We start from the raw sequence: 13,471 nt of genomic DNA on the forward strand, positions 1-13,471 counted from the left end.
GGTGCAAATGGGAGGAAATAACCTGCAGCACATTGAAAAAAATTTTTTTTTTCATATAACACTGAACTTTTATTTGAATTAATTGGAAGTGACCAGCATTAATATATTGCTGCTTTCCATTAAAGACTGTTAGCGGGAGGTAATCACTTTTGGCCACAATGTGGAAAAGTTAAAAGTCAGTGCTCATCTTGATTCCATGTCACTCAGAACGTGGAAGCCAGAAATCTCTGTACACATGCTGTCAAACATCTGCAGCTAATCAAGAGTCAACACAAATAGGGTGGAGCACATTACACCTGAGCTTTCGTCTCTGCACTGGCTGCCTGCATGTAAAATGTTTGATTTAACAATCTTACATCTTCTCTGTAAAGCTTTGAATGGTCTAAATACATTTCAAATTTACTTGCAGAATATGAACTATCCAGACCCCTCTGGTCCTCAGGAAGCGGTCTACTCAGTGTTCCCAGAGTCAGCAGCAAGAACGGTGAAGCAGCTTTTAGTTACTACACTGAGGAACAAACCTCCTGAACACCTGAGGACTGACACACACTTCTTTTGAATCAGGCCTTAAAACACTATTGTTTGCTCTGTTTATCCATTTACAATGTCCAACAACAGATTTTAATTATTTTAATCCCTTTATCTTAATGATCCATCGACTTTATCTATTGTAATTTTCATACTTTTCCATCGCCTTATTCTATTGTATTTCCTTAATTTCCTTGTAAAGCATTGAATCATCGTAGATTTCAATGGTGCTTTATAAACACACTTCCCTTGGCTTACAACCATAAAAAATTAAACACTTTAATAAAGCTATTCGAGACTATATGTCTTGATTACTCATTTTTTAAATTTGTAATTCACACTTCATCGTTACAATAGTATTAGCTAAACGATATTTAGTAATCGTTGTGTTCAACATCACAACAGCTTCCTGTGGTACTAAAAATCCTACGAAGCATAAAATTATTCCAAAACGATATATTGTCACATGTAATGTTTAAAAATTGGGACAAAAGTACCTTTCTTGTGATTCTCGTCCTCTTTATTCGAGTCTGCCGCCTTGAGAGTGAGCAGTCCTTCTCGTTTGACTGTATGAAAATGTGAACATTTGTTGTGGTTTCAAGACCCAGTTTTTAAATATCAGAGATAATATAATTTCTAGGAATATATATGGTGCAAAATCTTAGTCCCTCTATTTGCATTTTATCTTCAAGATGTGAGGAGAAATCATGAAAACGCTAAGTTTACATTCAGGCACAATGGACACACACTTCATGACGTCAACCGGTCCTTGTAGGAGGGTGTGTTTACATTGACGTCACAGCCGTCAGTCGTGAGGGTGAGTGGAATGTTTTTATTATTATTCGTTAATTTCAGCACTTTAACCGTTGTGAATTGGATAAATTACGATATACTCGTCGTTATCATCGTAAATCGTTACAGCGAAGGGCTTTAGGTAGTTAACAAACGTCTTTGCGGTGGAGATATAATAATACAGGAAGGGCTTTTGAGGTAGCTTCGAAAGCTAACTTGGAGCTAGTTCAGCAAAACAATTAACTCCAATGACTGTTATTTTGATATTGTGGTTCAGTTTTAAGTTAAGTGGTACGTTTTTCGAGTAAATGTGAGGGCTGAGTGAAAGCGTGTTTTCACCTCTCACTGGTGACATTGTAATGTCATGAACTGGTAATAATTGTAGCAGTGATCGGGCCATCAGCGAACAAAGTGTCACATTTCGAAGGTAATGACAGCGCACTTCCTCGGTGATCCTGAGCTCAGTGATCAAAGCTAGGACTTGTCATGTACCAGAACAAAGGCTGCACATGGAAAAAAACAGGCAGTGTTGGAAAATGTGTTTTGCTGTAAATTGACACATTGTATTTTGATGATTATTGTCGGTTTAAGGTCGAAACTATTCAACCGTTGAGTTTACCATCTTCAAATTATACTGGCTGATTGTCAAAACAAGAATCTACCATCTAAAAAATCTAAAAATCTGATGCAATTTTCACAACGATGGAGGTTTTATGTAAAACACAACTTGCTATTGTTTTAGTTGTGTATTAACGTCAGTCCTGAAGCCTTTATACTGTTCATTAGTTTTTATATGGCCACACTCCATTGATGCAAACTTCAAGCTCCTACTATTAATGATTGTTTATGTATTGTTTTTGAAATAATCTGCGACTTTTAAAAAAATCTATTTATTGTTTTAATGGTAGATAGTTCACTTGTAAAAAGTTGTTTGGATTTGTTTTCTGTCAGTCATGAGCCACGAATCTTTTTCAGTTCAACTCCTGATTCATTATCATTATGTTCCATGGGATATCAGTCACAGGAGGAGTCGGAGGAGGTAACTCTTTCAATATTTTCCAATGTGTTTAATTGTGTTTTGACTCTGCAGAAATCATGTTATTAGTCAATTAAACTTTGTTTTTTTCTCTCTCTCAACAGCTCCAGCCAACAAACCTGAGTTATATGAGGTAAATATAGAGCAACTATATTGATACGTTATCCATAACGTACAAATTGTCCACTTAAACCTATAAATATATTTCAATAGTAACTATGACACATGGTTCTGAAATGCTGCTTTAATGGTATTAAAAACATTTTATATTTTAGCTTTGCATCTAAGCAATCACATTTTTTTTTTTTTTTTTATTTCAGGAAGTGAAATTATACAAAAATGCACGGGAACGAGAAAAGTGAGTGCTGAAATAATTATTAATGATAAGCATAATTTAAAGTAAAAATGAAGTAAATATTCTCTATTTTTCTATTATTGGACCATCTTCATTTTTATCCTGTTTTTGTAGATATGATAACATGGCCGAGCTGTTTGCTGTGGTAAAGACTCTGCAGGCCTTAGAGAAGGCGTACATCAAAGACTGTGTAACACCCAATGAGTGAGCAATATACCAATTTCTATTTCATGCTTGAAAACCGAAAGAAAAACACCACCTCTGTCTTTCGGTGCACGTCTTCATTAATGTGTATGGGTTTCAGGTACACTGCGTCCTGTTCCAGGCTCTTGGTTCAGTATAAGGCTGCTTTCAAACAGGTGCAGGGTTCCGATGTGGGCTCCATCGATGACTTTTGCCGGAAATACAGAGTGAGTTCACATTATTTTAGAATCCTGTTTACATGTCTTCAGGTCATGTTATCTGTTGGGTACTGTGGATCTGAGTCATCATTTTGTCTCCCAGCTGGACTGCCCACTAGCAATGGAAAGGATTAAGGAGGATCGACCGATCACCATCAAGGATGACAAGGGCAACTTGAACCGCTGCATTGCAGATATAGTTTCTGTATGTACTCTCTTCATCCTAACATTCATTTTTGGGCCTTGTGCCAGATTGGAAAAGGCTCTTTGTCGTGATTTAATTTAGCGAGAGCTTGGAGGCTGAAGTGGTTTCACTTAATTTGGCTCATCCTCTGGTCAGACTTTGAAAAATGTCAGCGAACGATGCCAACTGTGTCCACTGCCAACTACAGCCCATGAAATCAGACCTATTAATAAAATCAGTAGTCAGAAAGTGATATCTGGGAAAGGACTCTTTGCAATGCTTGTGTTACAAACATTAGAAGACCCTTATATCTCATTGCTGACTGTGACCATTGGTTGAATATTGTGTTATTTTTCTCCAACCACCAGCTCTTCATCACTGTGATGGACAAGTTGAGACTGGAAATCAGGGCCATGGATGAGGTATATTTATAGGCACATGGTACATTTTTGCAATTTAGTTACATAAATGGGCATTGGACTGACTGGACTCACTTTATTGATCCAGATCCAACCAGACCTGAGAGAGCTGATGGAAACTATGAACAGAATGAGCAACATGCCTCCAGACTCTGAGGCTAAGGACAAAGTCAGCCTCTGGTGAGTTACATCTGTCCACTCGGTTTATGTTGTTCATATTAGGCTCAGTGAAGGATGCCACATACTATATGCAGAATTTGTCACTTTTGTTTGGGTAAAGCAGTAGCTATCATTCAGGACATGACTGAAGGATTATTCGCAGTCTGTTCTCTAGATTTTTTTACATGGCAACAGAAAATTGTCATCACCTTCATGTTCATGTGGAATGAAGCCTGAGATGATCTGTAAGCATCCCACAAAACTCAGATTTAGTCTGCATTCACCCTGAGCTGCAGCCTTAATGGACTTCAGTGCTTGATAGTATGTTCCCCAAAACTTTACCAGTGCTGCTTCACTAAACTGCTTCCGTGGTGTTTTGACTGACAGGTTGACCACCCTCAGCAGCATGTCAGCCTCAGATGAGCTGGATGACAATCAGGTACGCCAGATGCTGTTTGACCTTGAGTCGGCCTACAACGCCTTCAACCGCTTCCTCCACTCCTCTTAAAGCTTCTGACTGTCACAGATCGAGCTGCCTGGAATATCTGAAAAAATTGAAAGAAGAAACGTGCAACTTTTCCCCCACTTTTGTGGGAGGATGTCAATTTTGTTTGGACAAACATTGTGTCTCATATCCAGCTCCTGTTTTGTTTCATTTTCTTTCTTTACTTGTGGTTCCTGTGACCTTTAAACAAGGAGTAACCAGTTCAAACTCCTCCAGCTTGTGTGCTCCAATGTTTCTGGGAGCTGAGTTTCCAGGCTTAACGTGCACTGTAAGCTGCTCCACTGGCATTTTGTACCAAAATCTTGGATGACAAAAAAATCAACATTGACTGTTGACATGGCAGTCTATGCTTAACTTCATGCTGTAACATCCAGAAAGGTCTAATTTTATAGCAATGTTTTGCACCACACCAAGAGAGAAGTGTGGTATGTTTTATCAAAATGAAGAATTCATAGATCATATTTTTCTTTTGATAACAAATGTATGCCCTTACTTGTCACCTCTTATTCTGTTAACCATTTTTGTTTTCTATCACTTGGGTTTTTATTGTATCATAAAATGAAGGTGCGTGTTAAATAAAGCAAAAAAAAAAAAAGAGGGTGAAATAGGCCACAGTTCATCTTGCTTCCTCTGTTAGCAAAGGGAAAGAAGCTGATATAGGAACCATTCTGCTTGAAGAGGATTAGACAACTCTTGGAATTAATTATTGTAAAGAAATTAGGGTGGAAGGAACTATGTTTTGTGCTTATTTTTCTGTACCTGTTTAACATACCTACGCCATATTTAAGTTAGTTTTTCACTACATTGCAAGTGAGCAAAATGGAATTTGGCATACCTCCTTATTTTGCTTACTAAATATGTTTCCACTCCCCTAAATATCTTTAGGGAGAACATATTTATTCAGATTTCTCATTGTAAATAATAGTTCTGATTTTTAAATAAAAGCATGTAACACCTTTTTAGAAATAAACTAATAAAAAAATGTATGTTGTGCCTTTGTGTGTTGTTTGCGAATTGCGAAATAAAATGTTTCTTCAGATTTTTAAACTATAGTACCATTTTATTGTGAATATAATGGCACATTCATTCTGTGGTGTCTTTTTTAACAAATGTTTTGAATGATGTGTTTGTGGGGAGGGTCATAAGAAATTTAAAGGCAGACACAAAAACGAATTATATTACTATATTATTATAATTTTTTTAATGTCAAACGTAGCTCTTAATAATCATAACACATTTCCGTCTGCACTTCCGCGTCCTACCCTGACGTCACCATCTCCAATGGGACGTGGCAACACGCACGCGACGTCACCAATTCATGCGCCGCGGCTCCTTTAAGACGCAGGCGGCAGCGTATCTGTTACCATGACGACAAAGAATGACAAAACTCGGGAGCGGGTCTGCTTGTAACGTCAGTGAGAAACTGAACCGGGGAGGTTTTCCGCTATAAACCGACAGCTGCGGCCTCCGTACAGCAAAAGGTTATTGACCGAGAACGTAAAATGCTGTCAACACATGGAGCTAAAAACTAACCTGCTTTTTAACCGACACCAACCGACTTAGCCGAGCAGCAAGAAGAGTCCGTCTGACCAGACGGTTGCCTGCAGGTAAGATGCAGCTGTTGCATTGTTATCATCTTTAATTATTCAATATTGATCACTGAGCTGAATGCTTTTCTTTTCACAACACACACACGTTGATCTCCGTCAACCTTTATTCATGACTTTCAGGGAGTGATCGATGAACTTGAGTTAAAAAAAAAAAATGAGCAAAAAGTACGAGTCAGCCAACGTCTCCGAGGTGGAGGGGCATATTTCTCTCAAGTATGAAATCAAGAAGAGACTTGGAAAAGGGGTGAGTCTTTCTTTTAGTTAATCCCTATCAAATCAGGTAATTTCGACAGTTGGTGCACAAATAGCCTCAAACGTTGCTTATTGTTTACTCTGCAAGTGTCAACATGTTCTTAATGTTTTTACCTCTGTACTTAAAATTCCCGAAATTCCTCCGATTTAGAGTGCTAAGTGAATACCAATGTTGTAAGCAAAGGGTTTTTTTTTTTTTTTTTTTTACTTGCTTTGGCAGTATAAACCCTTTACCGGCAGATTAGCTGATGTATGAGGACACTTGTTCTTTTCAGACCTTTTTGTTTTTCTCCCCACTGCTGAGGCTGCTGCACACGACTAAAAAAAACAGCCTTGCTTTCTTTCCACTTTCAGTCCACAGAGATTCACAAATTGCTGCTCTGTTTATAAATGGCCAGCTGATCACCTTGATGCAGTTGAACAACCCACAGTTGTCACCTGGACACACACACTCAGGTTACACAGGTCTTTAACCTGTTCACAGACTGTGTACATTGTTGCTCTTAAAAAGAACCAAATGCTGGTCAAACTGGTTCTATGATTAGATTTGCTTAAGCAGAGTTGTTTTTTTGTAGCATTGCTTTAACTACCCTGAACAAACTTTTATTTTAAAGTCACTTCTGGTGAATATCTAAAGGCTGGTTTCAATTCATTATACCTGCAGCACTTGATGTTCACTTTTCCTGATACAATGAGACTTCAGTTCTGTGTGAATGTGATCTGATGCCTCTGAAGGCTGTGTTCCTCCTTGCGTCACCACAATAACAACACACTTGGAGGTTTTGCCTTTCACCGCAGGCCAAGTTGCAGGGGTCACCTCGTCCTTAGTTTGAAGAAATATGTTAAGTAGCAATAGCAACATGTTTGAGTTAAAGATCCATTTATATCAATAAAAAATAAAATCAATATATCATAGGCGTGACTTTAATTCTCTAAACATCTGAGCCAATGTCAGTATTTCCTTTTATGTTTTAACTCGTTGACAAAAGCATTTTCCGTCCACCCCTGCGGGGATAAAACATGACCTGTTGTCTGAATTTCGTATCTATCTCAGGCATACGGCATCGTCTGGAAAGCGGTTGACCGACAGACAGGTGAGATCGTGGCTGTGAAAAAGATCTTTGATGCCTTCAGAAACAGGACAGATGCCCAGGTATGGAGTGTGAAACGAAAGCTATGGTTGTAATTTGTTCCCATCGACCAAATGTCTGGTCTCGGGGCTCACCATCAGTTGTTTTGTTTTTTTTAATTTCCTGATTATATATATATTAAAAAAAATGAAGCCAGGCTTTCTCTCAATCACTAATCACTCTCAATCACTAACCACTAATCTCACCACTCTGTATACATTTTGTCCCTCTCCTGTTTCAAGTGAATGATGACTTTGGCTAATGATTGAAAAGAACACGAGGCTCGTGTGTGCCTGATTGTAATGAGGTTTCTTTTTTTCCTTTTACAGAGGACATTTAGAGAAATCATGTTCCTTCAGGTAACTATAATAATTCTTTTGTGTTAAACAATATCTGTGATTTTAGTTGGAATGTCATAGTTTGCCATTTCGCCTCACTTTTACCCTCAGGACTGCAGCCAGCCGGTGTAATCTGCTATAATTCCACTGACTCAGTTATACCATACACCACCTGTTTTAGTGCACTAGTTTTTCCATCACCAGTCCTTCACATTTATCCTCTGATGACAGCAGCTCACAGTTAAGACTTTAAACCAGTTCTTCAAAGAGCTGCATTGCTGCTGTATAATATTGTGAGAATCATATAAAGAAAACAATGGCCTCACTCACTGGCTTCTTAAAATGCCTGTTGAAAACTATACAGTGATGTGGAACAGCTCTAAATCGTGCCCAGTGAAAATGGATGCGGGTAATGTTGCATGCATGCAGTGCAGGATGTTGCTCTTGATCTATACTCATTATAAAAACCATTGCATCAGCATCTGAACACCAAAATTACTTTTAACAGGAAATTTCCAATCAGTCTTGGTCTGTCTTTCCTATGTCAGTTCATTTGGTGGACATCACTTGAACCCTTTTAAAAACAGGATCCACCATCAGAAAATTAGGAGTATTTGGAATTAAATACACCAACATGGTGCATCGGTGATCATACTGGGAGAAATAGATGCTTTGCTAAAGAAAATAGATAAACTGTATTATTTTTCTGATATTATGAGACATAAAAAGGTATGGTTACATAAGAAGCTGTAGCAGGTCACATTAGGCTGCGGTGGTCTATCAAAACCTTGGTAATTATCAGGAAATATTTATCATTTTTGTAGACTGAACCTCTGTTCGCCACACATTATGTAATGAATCTTTGTTTTACTCTTTATGTTTTGACCCACATTCATGCTGAAAACATAATCAGCTGTTGTCGTCTCCCAGTAAAACTCCAGTGCTCTAATCAGAGGATTTGTACTGACCATTATGCAACCTGTGTTGAATGTTTCCCAGCTGTTTACACAACCTTGACGTCTCGTCATCGAGGCCGGGCAGCACCTAAAGTTTGCTTTCTCTGTTTGCCCGGCATGTTTTTTTTCCTTGCTGTTGCTCATTTTTATTCCCGTTGCAGGAGTTTGGAGATCACCCGAATATCGTCAAACTCCTAAATGTCATCAGAGCACAAAACGATAAAGATATTTACCTTATCTTTGAATATATGGGTAAGTGTTCAACACCATTGTTTCCGCCCATAAACATCACTCAAGCAAAACAATAGTCTTTTAACATTGCAACACATCAACATGGAGAGAGAGAGAGTGCATTGGCCTTCTGCAGCTTAACTTGGCAGTGAAGTGGAGGTTGGAGGTTGATGTGTAACTGTGTGCGGACGGGCTTGTGCTTCCTTTGGCTGGCTGCACATGGTTACTGCTGAGTCCACAGACCACCCTCCCTCTGTGTGCAGCCTAATCCCTGACTCTACTGCAGCATCACAGACCCGCAACATTTCTCTCTGGGTTTTCATTTTCTTTTTGGGATTGACTAGGAATCATTTTCTGTTTGTGACTATGTCATCATTTAGAATTACTGCCAGAGTCACATACTGACTATTTACCCCCCCCCCCCCCCCCTTCTTTGTGCCAGACACTGACCTGCATGCAGTGATTAAGAAAGGCACTCTCCTGAAGGACATCCATAAACGTTACGTGATGTATCAGCTCCTGAAGGCCATCAAATACCTCCATTCAGGCAACGTCATCCACCGAGACCAAAAGGTACGCCAGTGAATTTATGAGGAGAATGACGGAAGAATACCTCTAAACACAAACACTTCAGATGGACTAACTATACGTTTAAAAACAGATGAATCCAATTTAGTTTATAGACAATGATTATTTAACAAAAGATTTTTAAGTCATGACAAACACAAATGGCTCTTCACCTTGAAAAGGAGATTTCACCGCTTTTTGTTTTCTTAGCTGGGCCAAGCTCTGGGAACTAAAGTGCAAATCAAACTATTATTGTCTTTGCGAGGAATGTTTCTCTTGTCCGCGTTCCCACAGCCGTCCAACGTGCTCTTGGATGCTGACTGCGTTGTCAAGCTGTGTGATTTCGGCTTGGCCAGATCGCTCAACCAGATCCAAGAGGACAGTGGGAATCCTGCGCTGACGGAGTACGTTGCGACGCGGTGGTATCGCGCTCCTGAAATCTTGCTGGGGTCTGCAAGGTATCAACTGAGATGGCGTCTGTTTGCCATGAGCTGAACGGTATCATGCTCATGTTTTGTTTTGTTTTTGGTGTTGATTGATTAAAAAAAATAATAATAATTTTATACAACAGATGAGTTATGTTAGTGCCTCTGAGTGACTCAACCTGTAAAACGATCACGTGTTGCCCAAAGGTACACTAAGGGCGTGGACATGTGGAGCCTCGGCTGTATCCTGGGAGAGATGCTGCTTGGAAAGGCCCTGTTTCCCGGGACATCCACCATCAACCAAGTCGAGAAGATCATGAGTGCCATACCACACCCCAGCCCTGAAGGTGGTTAAAAACATCCAATCATTTGTTTGTTTTTTTCCATAAAACCCAACATTAATTTTGTTTTAGACTGATTAGTGTGTTCTTGTTTTGACTTTCCAGATATTCTCGCAATCAAGTCAGAGTATGGATCCTCTGTCATTCAGAGAATGCTACTAAAGTAAGACTTTTTAATGATCCGAAGCCGGTCTTTTAGGGAATCAGACATAAGAGATCAACTGTCAAATCTATTACTCTTGAATATTCCGTAAGGCACCTGTTGCATTTCAGCTCTAGTATTTGTTTTGTGAGGCTGACTAAATTACATACTCAAGGAGCAGAAGTGCAGTGATTATTTTGCGGTAATTCTTTTGATAAGTGGATACAGATAAATAGGATTTAATTTCTGTTTGGATTCCTCTTTGTGCTTCCTTCACCAGACCACAGGTGCCTTTGGAGGATCTCCTCCAGCCGTCTGTTCCTCCTGATGCTCTCGACCTGCTGAGGGGCTTACTGGTATTTAACCCAGACAAGCGACTGACAGCAGAAGAAGCTCTCCAACATGCATATGTAGCCAGGTATTATACTTCAGGCTGTCACTTTCATGGACAACTAACTTTGGGGAAGTTTTTCTCTCAGCTAAATGATTGCACAGACTCCTGATTTGTTTGTCTTTTGTCTTCACATAGTTGAACTGAGAGGGTCTGTATTCCACGTGTTAGTTAGATATATCAATACAGATTCAATTATGTGATTTTTGTATTGCTGTTTTCACATTCATGTGTGCATTTCTGTGTTTTATGTTCCCTGGAGGTTTCACAATCCAGCCAAAGAATCAGCTCTCAACTATGATGTCGTGCTGCCGGTGGACGATCACGTGCAATTATCTGTGGTTCAATATCGCAATAAACTATATGAGGTACAGACTGAGTTATAGATGAGAGAAACACTGAATTAATGTTTAATTTCTCCCTGCCAGGTTGGTTGACAGCTACAAATATAACCCACTAAATAGTCCTCTTCGCCTGCAGATGATGCTGGAGAGGAAGACAAGCCAAGGGATGCTATGGCTAATCCAGCCAAAGGATGGAAGTCGTGTGAGCAGCAAGGAGAAGCCCATGGTAACAAGTAATAAAGCAGAGAAGAGCCCGGTGGAGGTGAACTACGAAAGAGACGGTAACCACGAGGGGAAACTACAAGATGAAAAATCAGACGAGACCAACCACGTGCCTTCACACCTGGGAGTCACCAAACATGGCGCTGTTAATGCACCTGCCTCGCCGGCTGTGGAGAAGAAGAGTCTGGTAGAAATCCCTGGATTAGGAAAGCTCACATATAACCCCATCACTCACACCCCAAGTAAGATCTTTTTTTTTTTGCTACAGATCAAAATATACTTGTCATTCAAAAAGGCGTTTGTGGAGGCGTTGACTTTGTAAGAGTTTCTCAAGCTTTCACAGATAAAAGCAAGACCTAGTATTGAAAGTCATATTGTTTGTTTCAACATAACAATAGTTCTGTGTTTATTATATGGAAACTGCTTGAATATACAGTATATCTACACATTAACTTAGTACAAGCACTTCCTTTCTCTCTGCAGATACTTTTGTTCGGAGTCCTGCTCCTGTTCATTACTGCCACTCTACAGTCAGCAGCAGGAAATCAGTGGGAGAGGCCAGTAATGGAAATGCAACAACAACGCCAACAGAGAGCGCCAGCGCTACGATAGTGAGACAACCACCTGAGTCCTCTCAATATTCACTTTTGTGGGGTTTTTTTTTCTTGCTGTGATGTAATCTGTATCTTTCATTCTAATTTTGGCTTCCGGCTTTTCCTCTCTCTCGTGCACTTCCTGTGGGTGAATCTGCCTCTTCGCCCTGCCTGCACCAGTCCATGGACCAGATTCTCCAGCGTGGTCGATCAGCACCAATCACTCATAATCGCTCCTTCTCCCTGAACTTGAACCAGACACAGAACAACCCACTGGTCCGCAAGGATGAACCTTCTTTGTTTGCCGGGCTCTATGTCGCATCTGCATGCTTGGTCAGTGAACTGCACCTGAGAATATTTGTGTCATTAAAGGACACGTGCAATTAAGGAAGTTTATGTTTATGATAAAAATAAATTTTTACTTTGGATGCACATATGATATTGCATGTCTTTAACTGTCGCTCATTCATTCTTACACAGAATCAACGTTCAACTTTTCATGGCCGAGAAGCTCGCCCACCGCCACGGTTCAGCAAGAAAGTATTTCACACTAACTGCAACGTGTCTGCTGCCGGAGACCCTCGAGCAAAACTCGGGAGCTACTCTCAGGCCTATGGCACCATCAGCAAGGCAGGACTCGACGACCTGCTTCAGAGGCGCCCGCAAAACCAGTGACTGCTGTCATATCGGTGGATCAGTACAGGAAGGGTGGCTGCAATGTTTGAACACACAACAGACTTTGCCTTAATTGTCTTGTGATAGGATGTGACGTTCGTGGCAAACGGAAAATGTTCCTGTAAAAATAAACTATTAAGAATATTTGAGCGAAGGCCTTGTATACACGGACAAAGTCCTGACCATGGAGACATGGATTTACATTTACTGCCTGTGCCAGTCACATCTAGCCTGGTTCATCACATTCAGCTGTTCCAGCAGTTCATAGAATTATGTAAATGTATGTAGATTGTGAATAACATTTGATTTTAATATCAAATGGCACATGATGGAGTTACCAAATGTGACACAGGGACTGAGGGTCTTATTTTCACTGATGACATCTAAATGATAAATCTTCCCAATTGCATTTGTGGATAAATAAATGTCGCAAACAGGCTCTTAACAGGATAAAATTCCACCATCGTTCGAATATGCTATGGTTTATTTCTGAAGTTACTGCTCAGTCGGCTTTTTAGTTTAATATTACTGCAGTTACAATAGGTAGAATAAACCACTGGATTAAAAAAACAAAAACAATGCACAGAATACATGTGAAATATGCAAACTGGAAAGTGAGTGAGTGATGTCATTTTTTATCTGAACCCAGATGCAATATGCCTACTTATTTTCTGGTGTGTATGGATTGTAAACAGCTGAAAGATAATTTATACCGCGAAACATAATAAATAATTTAAAAAAAGACCTGACATGTAAATACACCGACCCTGTGCCCATGTATTTGTATGACAACAGCAATGTAACCACCAACATTAAACATGATTTTGACATGATTTAAAATGTGTACAGCCACTGATAACTCTAATCACATTGCA

At 39.7% G+C, this 13,471-nt stretch overlaps 2 protein-coding genes across 2 annotated transcripts; both read left to right on the plus strand.

Moving 5' to 3' along the window:
* The first annotated feature begins 1,320 nt into the window (after positions 1-1,320).
* On the plus strand, positions 1,321-5,365 carry vps28 (VPS28 subunit of ESCRT-I). The gene is made up of 10 exons (XM_080516367.1): positions 1,321-1,345; positions 2,296-2,359; positions 2,461-2,489; positions 2,677-2,714; positions 2,826-2,915; positions 3,016-3,121; positions 3,216-3,317; positions 3,665-3,718; positions 3,804-3,895; positions 4,262-5,365. The coding sequence occupies exons 2-10, from the start codon at positions 2,320-2,322 to the stop codon at positions 4,380-4,382; spliced, it is 672 nt and encodes a 223-aa protein (XP_080372493.1). The 5' UTR covers positions 1,321-1,345; positions 2,296-2,319; the 3' UTR covers positions 4,383-5,365.
* A 442-nt stretch (positions 5,366-5,807) lies between these two features.
* On the plus strand, positions 5,808-13,297 carry mapk15 (mitogen-activated protein kinase 15). The gene is made up of 15 exons (XM_080516437.1): positions 5,808-5,986; positions 6,110-6,233; positions 7,296-7,394; positions 7,701-7,730; positions 8,827-8,917; positions 9,339-9,469; positions 9,758-9,921; positions 10,096-10,235; positions 10,335-10,392; positions 10,652-10,789; positions 11,025-11,130; positions 11,243-11,570; positions 11,812-11,939; positions 12,102-12,254; positions 12,402-13,297. Exons 2-15 carry the CDS (start codon positions 6,144-6,146, stop codon positions 12,594-12,596), a joined length of 1,851 nt encoding a protein of 616 aa, XP_080372563.1. The 5' UTR covers positions 5,808-5,986; positions 6,110-6,143; the 3' UTR covers positions 12,597-13,297.
* The last annotated feature ends 174 nt before the right edge of the window (positions 13,298-13,471 follow it).

The sequence above is a fragment of the Blennius ocellaris genome, assembly GCF_963422515.1.
Source record: "Blennius ocellaris genome assembly, chromosome: 20".
NCBI lineage: Eukaryota > Metazoa > Chordata > Actinopteri > Blenniiformes > Blenniidae > Blennius > Blennius ocellaris.